The sequence below is a fragment of the Lactuca sativa genome, chromosome 7, assembly GCF_002870075.4.
Source record: "Lactuca sativa cultivar Salinas chromosome 7, Lsat_Salinas_v11, whole genome shotgun sequence".
In the NCBI taxonomy this organism is placed as follows: domain Eukaryota; kingdom Viridiplantae; phylum Streptophyta; class Magnoliopsida; order Asterales; family Asteraceae; genus Lactuca; species Lactuca sativa.
In genome coordinates, this window is record NC_056629.2 from 178,514,361 (window position 1) to 178,529,790 (window position 15,430).

The 15,430-nt window shown below is 29.3% G+C and overlaps 2 protein-coding genes across 2 annotated transcripts; both read left to right on the forward strand.

Annotated features, from left to right (window-relative positions):
• Positions 1-10,360: 10,360 nt before the first annotated feature.
• Positions 10,361-11,351, forward strand: LOC111900518 (disease resistance protein RGA5). The gene is made up of 3 exons (XM_023896402.3): positions 10,361-10,516; positions 10,604-10,682; positions 10,908-11,351. Exons 1-3 carry the CDS (start codon positions 10,373-10,375, stop codon positions 11,147-11,149), a joined length of 465 nt encoding a protein of 154 aa, XP_023752170.1. The 5' UTR covers positions 10,361-10,372; the 3' UTR covers positions 11,150-11,351.
• A 683-nt stretch (positions 11,352-12,034) lies between these two features.
• On the forward strand, positions 12,035-13,452 carry LOC111900519 (heavy metal-associated isoprenylated plant protein 47). Its single transcript, XM_023896403.3, has 3 exons — positions 12,035-12,648; positions 12,739-12,817; positions 13,019-13,452. The coding sequence occupies exons 1-3, from the start codon at positions 12,640-12,642 to the stop codon at positions 13,273-13,275; spliced, it is 345 nt and encodes a 114-aa protein (XP_023752171.1). The 5' UTR covers positions 12,035-12,639; the 3' UTR covers positions 13,276-13,452.
• Positions 13,453-15,430: the final 1,978 nt, after the last annotated feature.

The following is a 15,430-nucleotide window of genomic DNA, read 5'->3' on the forward strand; positions in this document are numbered from 1 at the left end:
CTTTGTTGAGAATTGGTCTTCCCTTGACTACTTTTGCACATGCGTTAGTTATAGAAAAATATGATTGTTATAAATATTATTAATAATAAAAATAATAATGCTAATTAGTCGGGATCCTGATGTTGTTGAGGATCCTGGATATTTGAGGATACTAAATATAGTAAGGATCTTGATCCTAACATGAATGTTGTATCCTCTTGGTCAGATGGTTTTATTTGGATTTGTTGGAACCATGTTAATGCATCCAAGAATGTTAGTAACTCATGACCAACTATGGCATCTATCATGGATTCTATGTGTGGTAGAGATAAGGATCCTTGGGACAAGCCTTACTGAGATTCGTATAATCCATATATATTCTCCATTTTTCGTTCTTCTTTTTTACTACGACCACGTTAGATATCCACCTTGGGAACTTCACTTCCTTGACCATTCTTGTTTTAAGAAGTTTTTCTACTTCCTCTTGTATGATTTGGTTTCTCTTTGGTGCGAACTTCCTTCTCGTTTGGTGTATTTGTCTGAAAGAATGATCAATATTAAGTTTATGGGTTAGTATATTTTTGTCTATACCTATCATGTCCTCATGCTTCCATGAAAATGTCTTGCTTCGATTGTCTGAAAGAACTTCCTTCTAATATAATAACCCATCAAAATGGGTTATTAAATTAACGCTAATCCTATGAGGGTCGAACCAAAACCCTTGCACATGCAAACTTCCTTGAGTATCGTCATGTTGTCTTCCTGATGTTGGGTCAATTGTCGTTCCAATCTCCTCATCATAGCAAATTGCTCATTGTTGTACATTGAAGCAAGGATCCTGGATCCTTGAGTAAGAAGCGGAGGAGTCCTTTTCTTCAGTGCATCGAAAGTCTTTGTAGGACGTACGGATGGAGGTGGTGGAATTTTTTTTTAGAGGAAATGGTAGGAATGGAGGAGGAAGATATGGTTGGTTGTGTAGACATGATTTTATGAAAGGTTTTGAACACCACGGACCCACGGTGGACGCTAAATTGTTTTGGTCAAAAATCAACTAAGTAGAATCTAAACAAATTGTATGAGAGGCCATGATGTTCGTGGTAAATTAGTTCTTGACAGGATCTCCGACATAAAAACTTGAGAGGTGATAATAATCACCTGCCTTGATGTTTTTATTGATATCAAAAGTCGATTACAGAGATGAATGTGTAAATGTAAGTACAATTATCGTGGATAAGTTAAGTGTATCCCTAATGTGCTATTTACATTTATTATTTATAATCTAATGTTAATAACAAGAAGTCCGATAATTTTGGGATCCTCCAAAATCAGCATATGAACGTTATTTGACTTGGTATTCAGGGTCTTTTACCTGGTTGAGATGACTCTCTATTGAGAATGGGTCTTGTGTTGACTCGTCCTGCCCATGTGAGAAAAATAAAGAAAATATAGCCGTTACAAGTGTTAGAAGTATTAGTGGTAATAGTCAAGATCCTGGGATATGTTTAAGGACCCTAAGGCTTCATAAGTACTCGAGGATGTTGAATTCAATTCAAGGATCCTGCCCCTAACAGTGATTAACCAGATAATCATGAAGTGTTGCGAGATGGATTCATCCAAAAGGATCCATAGGGGGTGCTTATAAACTTCATGAAGGTAGACAAGTGAAGAACTATATTTTATTTCTCCAAGACAAGCACTGTTACAAATTGAAAACACTTACTAGAATACTTACCGAAGTTGAGATTTGCAATTCAAATTCAAAATATAATCTTAAGTTCATCTCAAATATGATGCGTTGGTGGATAACAGTTCGTATTGTGATTCTTGGATTGATACTTGAAGATTTTTATGAAGTCAAGTAAAGAAAGATTTCGCAAATCAACACAAAGGGGGTTGTGGATTTGCTAGGTTATGTTTGAGTTTAGATGCAAAATGAATTTCGGAGTTATTTATATTGTCTTCTTTTGTATATGTGAACAACTTAGTCTATGTTCGTATTTTTTTTGTATACTTAGGCTTCATAGTTTATGTTAGCTTACTTTGACAGATGTATGTACCTAGGTGTCCTAACCTCATTGGTCGGAGCCTAACTAACTCCTTTGTACTCATTATATAAGGGCAGTAAGTTAGTGGTATAGGGTATCATTTGAAAGGTGACTTGCTTCATTCTAATTGTATACGTTTTACTCTATAAGTGAAAGCCCATATCTTATTACGTCTATGTGTCCATTTCATTACGCCATGTGTTTACTGATTTCATTCTTGTAGAAACCTTCAATCCTATCGTAATGATTTATGATCAGTGTGGAATTGGAGATGGTCAAGGCAAATTAAAAGGGGAGAGAGAGCATAATCAATTCTCTATTTTGAATAGGTATGTGGCTGACTTTCATTTCAATAAGGGCTATGACAAGTAGCTTTGAAATGGAAAAGGCTATAATCATGTTTTCTCAGTGAATGCTTTAAAAAATCTTATTGATGATCTGAATGTTGATAACAAGGATAAATTCACTTGGGTTAATCAGATTTCGATTAAACTAAACTGCTTTCCTTGGCATATGCTGAAAATCATATTCATTTGTATACAAATCTCGTTAAGTGTGGGATAGTTGTGGATTCTACTTTGTGTCCTTTATGTTTGAGCTCCGATGAAAATATTCATCATTTGTTTGAGTTGATATAAATACATTGATTATTTTAAATTATATGATTAGGTACACCTCAATCAAAACCATATAATCCTAATCATCTCGGTGGTATATATTCATGGGTTACTCATTATTAAAATTAAATATCGATATGGTTTAATGTTATTTATAGTTGTTGCGATCAGTTATTTTGAAAAAAAAAATGTTACTTAAAATTTTAATTTATATGATTGTAATTATTTAAAACACCAAACATTATTTTTTTTCTTTTAAAGGTAACAATATTTTTTTTTATATAATGTTAACTTTAAGTCTGTTGTAAGTTATTTTTAAACTACTGTATTTATTTGGAAACTCTTAATAATTATAAAAATATATGTAGAAATATTTTTAGTTAATTTGGGATTACAATTTAGGTTTTACATTTAACACAATAATTTATAACTTTTGTATATTTACAAAATAACCTTTGGTTTTCCTTTTAAGTTTAATTGAACTTTTGATTTAAGTTAATCCTTTAACGTTATATTTAAATTAACAATTCAAACATTATATACAAATTATTAAAATTTGTGACATTAAAATGTCAATGGTAGATATATAAAAACATATCCAAACTAATAAGTTACGTATAACATATTAAAATTTAAAGACATAATACTATAAGTAGAAGTAAAAGATGATATTTTAATATTGAAGTTTATTTAATTTAAGATTGTTGTTTTGGTTCTACATTTATTTAATAATATTAACCATGTTATAATCATTATCTGAAAATAATGGAAAATATAGGAGTTTTAAATGCAGGCGGTATAAAGAAATATGAACATTTTTTAGTATAGATATAAATAGATAGATTACACAGCATAATTTATAACATTTTATTATTTACAAAATAATCTTTGGATCTTCTTTTATCTTTAACTAGATTATAGCCCGCGTTAAACACGGGAGAACGTATAAAAAGTCATATAAAGTTATAAATAGTCGACACAATAAAAAAAATTATAAAGTAACCTTAAAAATTAGTATCATTAAACAAAATAAAACATGAGTTGACGATTAAAATATATTTCTACTTGACACAGTCACTATCTCAAAATCTGAATGAAATGAAAATACTTCTTGAGAAACGATGTGCCAGAACAACAAACTTAATCGTATTTCCTTTAAAAAAAATTAAGGACATTGTTTCGATAATCTCAGCATTCATGTGAATCGGCATTGTAATTACTAACATCGATTTTAACTCATTGATTATGTATGAAAACTCAAATACCCCACAAACGATCTCTACCTATAGAAAAATATCTCAATTTTCTATCAAACTTGGTAAGTCTCGATGCATTCGAGTTGAGATCATTAATAATAGAAGGTGCATATATCACTAATTAATCTTCTAAATGTACATCGAATTGCAATATGTCATTGTTAGACAATAAGATGTAAACCACCATATGATGGATGAGTGATCTTGTGCATCATTACTTTTATTGCTTGAAGTGTACTCCATTATTGATTTGATAAATTGAAGTGATTTGATAAGTCGAATTGACAATTAGTAAGCAAAACATCATGTAATAGTTGTCTTTCAATGTGTGTTAAGTAAAAAAATTGATATTGTATACATAAAAAGAATAAAATCACTAACCTTGTGTATTTCTCGGTATCTTGATTCCGATATTAGAGAGCTTTGATGTTCACAGTGAATAACAGTAATCGTTAAGGAAGTCATATACAATATATACAACAGAAGTTTAAAGAGAATTTTGAAAATTATTACCCATATATTATAGATGTCAACAAAATGATTTCTATACTTAATTTCAAAGGATGCATAAATAGATTATATATTATTTACTATTAAATCAACCTAAAAGTATAATAAGATCATACCAAAATATTTTAAAATCATATCAAAATTAATCCGATTCTTATAACATAATATTTACAAAAATCATAATCATCTCTAATATATAAAAATGACATTTTCGTAATTAGTATCAAATCCAAAGATAATTAACTTCGATTTTGTTCAAATTAATTAAAATTATAATTTAATATACATCTAAAAAATTATACCAAAAATATTCAACATCATACCAAAATTAATAAAGATTTTATAATATTTTCATTAAAATAAAAAAAATGATATCATACCATATTTAAATAGAATCTTAACATATCTTTCAAATTATAATTAAATAATATCGATAAAATAAAAGTTATATCATTTAAAATTTTGTTTTTTTAAATGTTAATAAAATTTTAAAATAACCAATAGATTAAACGAAATTTCGTCTTTAGTTATAACTAATTGTAATAACTAAGTTTACACCAAAATTCTAATTTGACACTATGTTTATTTTTATCTCAAATTTGACACTGCGTTTTTCAACTTTTTACAATTCTGACCACTTGACCGTTCAACCCGATTGGTTGCTGACGCTGACGTGGCATGATGACGTGACAAACTGACATGACATGTCAAAATTGAATTTATTTCCCACAAAAGACACTAAGTTATTGTTTTTTTTTTTTGGATTTTGACACTAAATGTAATTTTTTTCCAGTTTTGACACTCTGTATTTTTGTTCCAAGTCGAACATCATTTTATCCAATTTTATTCACTGTTGACCATTTTCCATTTGAAATCATATAAATATATTTTTATTACATTTTAAACCATATAAATATATATATATATATATATATATATATATATATATATATATATATATATATATATATGTATGTGTGTGTGTGTGTGTGTTTAAAACCCACATTTTTGTTTAAATAAAAGTTTTTTATTATTATTATTTTTACATTCAAAGCATAATGTTATGCATACATATGCATTACTTATACCATGAGAATCAAACTAACCATAAGCTTCGAATAAGATGCAAAAATTTCACAGGTTGCAAACCTGACATCTGGGCTTTGATCGAATAGCCAAATAGCTAAAAATGTCTCTAATCATATTTTTATAATTTTAGATTAAAACCTTTTGCTATTTCAGATTAACAAAAATAATTCCTTGAAGATCGAATCTCTCATAAACCAAAAAATAAAACTTTTTTGTTTTATAAAGACGCATACACAAATAGCAAAGTACTTTGCTATAAATAAAAAAAATGAAAAAAAACTATAAACCATACACTTTCACCAAAAGCCAAGAAAAACACCAAATTTTCACAAAGGAATCCGAAACTAACCAAACCAGTCGGCAAAAATGACCCAAAACAAAGGATTAATGTGTGTTATTGTATAAAAATTACCAAAAATGTCCCTATACTGTTTCCTAATAGATCGATATACTCCATCACAATCAGTTTATGCCATAATTCTATTGCAAATTGAATGACAAGAAACAAATAAATGTTCCTAGTTCTCAATTTATGTTTAATTTTAAAAAATTGCTTCCTCATATTGACAATGATTGTTGCTTGCATAAATCTTGTTTTTAATGAAGGAAAATGTTTATCTCTCCCCTCCCGCCCACCAAAAAAAAACAGTTTGCAAATTCATACAACCTGAAACCAAATAGCATTGGCCAAACAAAGTTGGATGCCAGAAGAGGAGATATAATTCAGAAAAAAATTAACCCCTCCCCCCCCCCCCCCCCCCCCCCCCAAAAAAAAAAAAAGTAAAAAAGCAAACACTTTGCAAATTCAATAATCAATTGATTTACAATCGAAAGAAACTTTATAAAACAACATCACATAAAACACACATACGTACATACATGTAATTGAACACATTAACAGCCAACAAAAGAAAATCAATAGGCAAAATCAGTTTGCTAACCTTATGTAGATGTTGATGTCGTCGATGATGATTATGTAGAAGAAAGGATTTAAAAAACAACCAAAGTAATTCAGTAACTGATATGAATAATAAAGTAAATAGGAAATCACACACACACACACACACACACACACACACACACATATATATATATATATATATATATATATATATATATATATATATATATATATATATATATATATATATATATATATATATTATACTGAAATTTGAATATGGAAACGATTACAATGATTTAAGATTTAATTATAGGAGACTAAATCATATGCAAATCATCTAAAAAGTGCAGAGATACGAATTATTAGATGGTAGGTTATGAATTTAAGTTAATTACGGATTATTAACTGAAAAATGTTATTTATTTTTTTTAATTTAAATACCTTGTTTAACAAAAATTGTGTTTAAAATTTCACAAACCCTAAGGCTTTACAGAGGCATGATTTTAAATTTATTGGGTGGAAACATATAAAGGAAACACAATCAATGACACTAATTGTTTAAGATGATGTCATAAGGTTTTTGTTTTTAGAAAAATAAATGAAAACTTTGATGATAATTACCTTAAATGTAAGAATTGAAAGTTGGATGGAATCGTGTAGTCTTAAGTCCTCAATTTCATTTTCAGTGACACATTATAATTTAGCTAATCAAATCCATTCTTAAAATAAATTAGAATAAATTACATGCATTGAGTAGCTGTTTACATGTAATTTCCTTCGTTTCTAGCTATGCCAAATTTAGTGATTTCCCTAACAACTCCTTTATCGAACAGAGCTTGAAATGCATTTATGAGATTTTTTTTATTATTGTCTATATTTTAGTGTCTTGTAGGTGATAACCAATGTTGTTTTATTGAAAAATAAAATAAAATATAGCATTATTTTAATTTAGTAAAATCACACCTGCTGGTCCATTAAAATCATGTCCAAGTTTCTCACCATGTTTGTGTTCTTTTTGTAAGTCTGCTTCCAACCCATGACTACTTGAACATGGATATTCTATGATTCCTTCGAGGTATCTATGTAGCAAGAGTATTTAAGACGACTTCATTGACATTGTTATGTGCCATTTCACCTTCTATAAAGAGAAACACAAAACTATTAGAGATAGTTATGAGACTAAGCAAAAACAAATACTATTTAAATAAAATCTGAGGTAAGTTGTTTTCTTAATAACTATTTGATAAGCAGATAAAATACAACTTTTATGGTCGTGAGATTCTATTGCTGTCATGACACGGTGTAAAACAATAAATTCAAATATTCCATTATTAAAATTAGAAAAGAAACAAAAAAGAATAATTATTCAAAGTAAAATAAAAAACCTCAGACTTTGGTTGCTAAGTTTGCATGCAAAAGTATCAAAGTGAATAACCCATGTTGTTAACAATATATATTTTTTAATTTATTTGAATTTATGCAGTGGGCAATGAACGGATTCACCAAGAACATTTACAAATAGTTAGTTAACATATATAAGAGGTACAAACAAAGAGAAACACAACACATACACATGTTAATTTGAATTTCTATGATGTAGATTAGCTATTTTTGCTTGATCTATATTAGGTTTGAGAGATTATAAAATTCATAGATGGATCTCATAACATAACAAATGATTATACGAATTCCAAATGTTTATAGAAATCTGAATATATTCATGTACTTATGATTTTCTATATTTCACTTATATTAGGTCTGACCCTATCTATAAGGGTCAATATAAATGTGTGTAGATGTAGAAATTCGACACTTTGATTTATATAAAGAAGATGAAGTTGTTAATATTTTTATGAAGTTGTAAATCTTTTTATACAGGTTTCTCTGAGAACATTTACAAATAGTTAGTTAACACATATAAGAGGTATCAACAAAGGGAAACACAGCACATACACATCTTAAAAAGCACATGCGGATAAGGACATACCTTGAAGATTCGTAATAAAATTGATGTGAAGGTGGATGTATTGTTTTGTTCAATTTATGTAGTGCATTGATATAAGAACGAACATGTGAAAGAGAGAATGAGAAATGTGAGAACTATTTATAATTTTCAAAATGCGGACAATGAGAAACTAAATCTTTTAAAATCTACTTTAAATTGGAGACAACATGTTTGTCTATTATTTAGTATCTCCAAAGATTAGAATTAAAGGAAATTGATGAAGATAATAAGGAATGAGAGCTGATTAACGATTTTCAATAAATAATTTGAAACCAGGAGGTTTGATTTTATATTAAATTCAAATAATTGTCAAAAATAGATGAATTAGATGCATATTTAATGAGATTTGATTAAATGATGGTTTTGAACATTATAAGGGTCAACGATTTTGAATGATTTAAAGATATTATTTCCTTAATTAACATTTTAATCATAAATGTCGGAATCCAAAAAAATAATTATTTCCTTAATCAACATTTGAAAGGATTTAAAAAAATCCTATTAACATTGATGACATCATCAAATTGATCTAAGGGTGGAAAACTATAAGGAAAAGCCAATCAATAGACCTGATTTTTGAAAATGATGTAATCAGGTTTCTCTTTTAATATATATCTAGAGATTAAAGATAACATAATTATTGATATGCTTATTTAATGAGTTTTTTTAAAAAAGAAAAAACTAATCATGTTTAAATTTTGAAGCCAAAAACTATAAATAATAGAATTAAATTATGAACAATATTAATTATGGTTAATCATGACATAGATCGTCAAAAGATGTCTTGAAGGAGATGCTTGCTTCAGTTTGTAGAGATTTTTGTGAAGCCAAAGCAGAGGTGTGATAATTGGAGATGCAAGGAAGAGACAATACGCAAATTCTAAGAAGACATGAGAAAAAGGAACCACGTGATGGTGCTACATTCTATTATGAACATACAAAACATCAATTGAAGCACAACCATTGACATGAGGAAGAAGAGGATTATGGAATTCTTGTTTAAGAGAAAAAAATAGAGAAGAAAGATGGGGGCGGTTATTCATGTTTTTGGCCAGATTTATGGAGAAACCGATGTCTCATATATAAATAAAATGATAAGCTTTAATTGATAACATAATTGCTGATTTTAAAGATTCTATAAATAAATGCAATTATGCCCGAATTGTGAAATATATTTTCGAAAGTATGAATAGATTCTATAATTAAATATGAATAGATTCTATAATTTAATGTAATTGTGTTTGAAATGTAATTGGTAAATTTAAAGATTCTATAATTAAATGTTTGAATTCTATTTTGAGAAGATGATGCCATCAATTTGATCTAATGGTGAAAATCATATGATTGAAATACAATCAAGGGCCTTGATTGCTTCATTGGTGAATTAAGGGTTCTTTTTTAATAATATTTAGAGATTAAAATTTTGATTTAATTTAATCCTTTAACGCTATATTTAAATTAATAAGTATTCTATATAAATTATCAAAATCCATGACTTTAAAATGACAATGATTTAGATACAAAAAAAACATATTCAAACTAATAATTTATATATAGTATTTTAAAAATTAAAGACATAAGTTTATAAATAAAAGTAAAATATGATATATTAATATTAAAGTTTAGTTAATTTAGGATAACAATTTAAGTTTTGTATTTATTTAACAATATTAGCTAATTTAAAATGATTATTAAAAAGGTATTGAAAAATTATCAAGTTTCAAATGTAACGAAAGAAAAAATATCTCTTGTATAAATATTGATAGATCATCTAACTGGCATGTCATACTTTAGTATACATAAAAATGAAAATTAGTATTTAACTTAAATATTTTAATTACTATAATAAATATCGGGTCATATCAGGCATTGGATATTGAAGTAAAACTTCCTTTTCCCATTGCGATGACGTCATCGTCTTTGCGTAATTGCCTGTCATCGTCTTCACGTAATTACCTCTGAACTCCATGGACGACTCTATATATATCCGACACTTCAATTACCCTCTATTCGTCTTGTCTTGTCTTTCAAAAGATAAAGTGGGAGCTAGAGAGGCGAAGAAAAACACATACACACTCCAAATCACCATCGAATTCACTGAAATGTCGAAGGTACAGATCTATTAATTCATTCAATTCGATTATGTTTTGCATGCATTTAAATTAATTGATAATACTTGTAAATGGTTGTTTTTGCAGCAAAAGATCGTTGTGAAGGTATCCATTTGCTGTGAAAAGCAAACTCGGAAGGCTCTGAAGATCGCCGTTGGTGTCCCCGGTAAGATCATCTGTCATAATTTCTCTATCATGATTTTCCTTTTCTACTTCTTCTACCATTTTTCGACCCGAGAGAAGAACATTGACGAATTTCACTTTCGTAAATTAAATATTAATTTCGGACGAATATCGATTCCTGATTCAAAATAGATAGAAACTGGAATGGATTACTCTGTTTTGATTGGTTGAATTTAAACTGAATCATGGTCTCAAAATTGATAAACAGGGGTTGATTCAGCGTCGTTCGTTGGCTCAGATAAAGACCAAATAGCGGTGATTGGAGAAGGTATTGACTCGGTCAAACTGACGACCTTGCTAAGGAAAGGAGTTGCACATACAGAACTAGTGAGTGTTGGTCCAGCGGAGGAGAAGAAAGAAGACAAAGAATCGAAGCCCAACGAGGTCACATTTCAGTTTCATCCTTACCAGTATTACTGTAATGGCTATTACATGCCATACTATATTTAAGAGAAGTAAGATTTCATCAATTGAAACCAATCTTTGCTCTCAAATTGATGTCTGTTGAATTAGCTTCATTGCATCTCTTTTCTCTTTCTTTTATTGAGGAATTCTGCATGTGAATATGGGATTTTTAATACTTCGTTTGTGACAGATTTGGTCATTTGGTGAGGATTTATATTACTTAAATTTATTCCTATTTCTTGTTTCATGTTTTGCTGTGTTAATAAATTTAGTTACAAGTTTATGCTTGGTTTATTTGATGGTAGAGTGTCTAGGATAAAGAGATATAATAGAATATAATAAAATATTGAGTAAAATAGTTTTTTCTGTGCTGGGTTTACATCTTGTTATGTCAAATCAAATTTTGTTATGTCACATCAAATTTTTAGTTGAAACCAAAATGGTCAAATGGGCGAAAGTTGCACGAAATTTAATTTCAAGGTATACAACAATTTTTTTTATTGTTAAATAATATGAAATATAGTTTATTTTTCTTAAAAAACAACAAAATATAATCTACTTATCAATACCATCTATGTTAATGACATAATTTGAACCTTAGGTAAATCACTTTGATAAATATGGTTTGCGTGGCCCTGAATATTAATTGGTTATGACCAAAAATGTTTTCAATTTATTCTTGTTCCTAATTAGTCTATTAGTTGTTATGTTTCTATCGATACTAAGTTGTCGTGTTTCTTATTAATTATTATTTTCGTTAATAAGTAATAATATAATAATAAAATTCACATGTAAAAAAATCGCTATGTCTAACCTTTTTTCTACTTTTATTTAAAGTGACATACAAATAAATAAAAGTAGAAAAAAGGTTAGACATAACGATTTTTTTTACATGTGAATTTCATTATTATATTATTACTTATTAACGAAAATAATAATTATACCGGGCTAGTCACATAAAGTTCTTATTGTCTTTAATAGTCAGAAAAAAGAAAAACTAAAATGGAATATTTTTGTTAAATTAATGGTTTTAAAGAATCAAAAATACATAAAAATGTAAAATTTGAATTATTTTCACGAAGTTTTAGTTTATTAAACCAAAAAAAAAAAAAAAAAAACATTTATACGAAATTTAAAGGCTTTATGTGGTTATGATTGTTGTATTTGAATAATAATGTTGTAAAAAATCAAAAGGGGTAATATGAAACATTTATGTAAATGAAAGGCATGTAAACGCAAGTTTGAAATTATGAGATATGCTCTACAACCTGACGTGTCTTCAGCCTATACAATCCCCGAAGTTGGTGACAGAGTCCTGAAAGTTACCAAATTATTTATAAAATAAATAATGCGAAGCTTCCTTCCCACGGCGTTGACCTTGTCGTCTTCCTCCTCTGTGAATTCCACGAACACTATAAAACCGCTCACAGAACTTTCACTCTCTACACATCTCCTCTAAATCCTCTTATTTTCCAATTTACTAGATCCAAAACAGATACACTCATTACAGGCAAATCATCATCTAGTTCACAGAAATGGCAAAGGTACATAGCTTTTTAGTCATTCAATTCAATTCTGTTTTGCATATTTTCGAATCAGTTAATCTCAATTTGTGTAAATGATTGTTTTTTCAGCAAAAGATTGTGGTGAAGGTGACAATGAACACCGAGAAGAAAATTCGTAAGGCTCTGAAAATCGCCGTTAGTCTCTCCGGTAAGATCATGTTTCGTGATTGATTTTTATCTTCGCAACTTTCACTGGATTCTCGGTTCCAGACAAATCGCTTAATTTCAATTTCGTAATCTAAATGTTAACTAGAATTTGAATTGTGGGTTGTATACCTGATTATTGTTAACCTCAATTGGAACTGATTCAATTACTTGACTAAATCATGATCTGAAAATTGATGAACAGGTGTGGAATCGGCATCTTTCGTTGGTTCAGATAAAACCCAAATCGCTGTAACCGGGGAAGACGTTGACTCAGTTGAACTGACGACCTTGCTAAGGAAAGGTGTCGGATACACAGAGCTACTGAGTGTTGGTCCGGTGGAGGAGAAAAAACCAGCCGCCGCAAAAGAATCAAACCCCGCGGTGGCGTCACTAAATGTTAATCCGTACGAATACTACTACGGCAGCTACGGGATGCCCTACTATGCCTATCAGATTTGAGATGTCATCCACAAAACAGTCCAAAGAAATTAGTTTTATATTGATGTATTAATTTCATTTTATCCCATTCAATTTTTTTAGAGCGGAATTCGCGTTGTATAAAATAAGAGATCCTTTGTATATGTATTGTGATTGAGATGTATGGGAATTACATAATATATGTTAGTTTATTAACCATCTTATTATTCTTCCTTCGAAAAGGAGTTTTGTAGATTTTTTTTTCTTCATATATCTACTTTGCGCACAATTTCAATATCACAAATGATGCACTTTTATACAACGTGTCATTTTTAATATATTGTGGATCATATGGATGGATTTATGTGAGTACGACTTAGGTCTTAATCATTCGTATTCTTTACAGATTTTCATAATCAATTGTCAAATGAGAGTGGTCATTGTATGATAATAGAAAAAAAGCATTGTTTAGTTGTCACCGCATCTAAGTGTATCTACGTTGTCGAATTTATTAATGGTAGAGTTAAATAAGGTGATAAGTCTAATTGTTATTTAATAGATGAAACTCAATGATAATGAGGTGATGCATTGTTAATTAATAGATTTGGAATTTTATGACCATTTAACTCTTCAATGGGAATATGAAAATTTCCTATTTTTTAAATAAATACTATAAATTAGCTTTTGTAATACTCTATTGAATTTTGTAGAGTTCAATGCGTTGTAAGAAAAAATTGATAAAATTGTGTGGAATGTAGAAAGATAATGTGTTAATTAAACAACATAATCGCACCTTTGATTGTTAATGTATATTTGTTATATTGTAGTTTGTTAGGCCCGTATTCTTTGTAATCGACACATGTCTTTGTAATATGTTATATATAGTGATTTAATGAGAAAGGTTATTTTCATGGAAAATAATAAAGTTTACATGGTACCAAAGCACTCCTGATTTTTCTCACCCTAGACGCCGCTTCTTCCTTTGCGGCGCGAAACCCTTCTCATATTCTGACTTATGTTGATCTTTCTTCTCTTCTTCTCTCTTCTCGTTTGTTGAACCATGGTGCAATCATCAACACCCAATCCTAGTGTCACTTGGGAGAAACCTTATGGTATATCTAATATTAAAGCCTCAATACCTATCATTCTTGATCTAGAAAAAACTTAACTATGATGCATGGAGAAAACTTTTTCAGACTAACTGCACCAGTTTTGGAGTGGCTGAGCATCTAAATGCCCTAACAAAAATAGCTATTGTTGTCATAGAGGAAAGGGAGAGGATTGATTTTATTATACAAATGTCGATGTTTTGTACTATATCTGAATCATTACTTTAGATGGTCCTCAAGACCAAGGTTTTGAAAACCGGACCGGAGACTGAACCGGCCATCCAACTGGCTTGATGGTTCAACTGGTCCGACTGGTCTCAAATAACCGGAAAAACCAGATCATTTTTTAATCAAATTATTATTAATTTTAATTATATAAAATACAAAAAAGTAGTTTATGTTAGTGAAAGATAACAAGTATGTGATAAATAAAAACAATGACTAAAGTTGGGGGACAAATTATGTATATATGATCATATATAATGAAAACTATGTTTAGGGTTTTGTTAAAAAAAATAGTTTTCACTTTCGCCTCACCATATTTCTATTTTATTTCTATGTAACTTTTCTTCTTCTTTGTGTCCACATACATCTTTCTTCTTCGTATTCATAAAGAGATACATAGAAATAACTAAAGAAGGTGAATCTGGTGCAAGATATGGTGATGCTTGTTCTGTTTCTTTTGATGGAAACTATTTTGTAACAACTGGTCTGAGTATAGTTGGTCGGAAAATCAAGATTCAGGCGAATCAGAAACATGTCCGGTTCCCGGTTCAACCGGACGGTTCGATACTATTTTCATAATAGTGCTCAAGATACAATGCTCTACTCAGACATGTGGCAAGACCTTGAAGACATGTTTCATATTAACAAATACATGAAATTTATCCAACTCGATATAGTTCTATGCACGATTACTCAATGTGACTTTGATGTTTCTTCATACTGTACTTGTCTCAAGTCTATTGTTGATATGTTTGATAATATCAACTCTCTTGTACTTGAAAAGAATCGTGTTATATATGTTATCAATGGGTTAAACCTAAAGTTTTAGAGTGTTGCTACTATCAAACGCCACATCAAGCCCC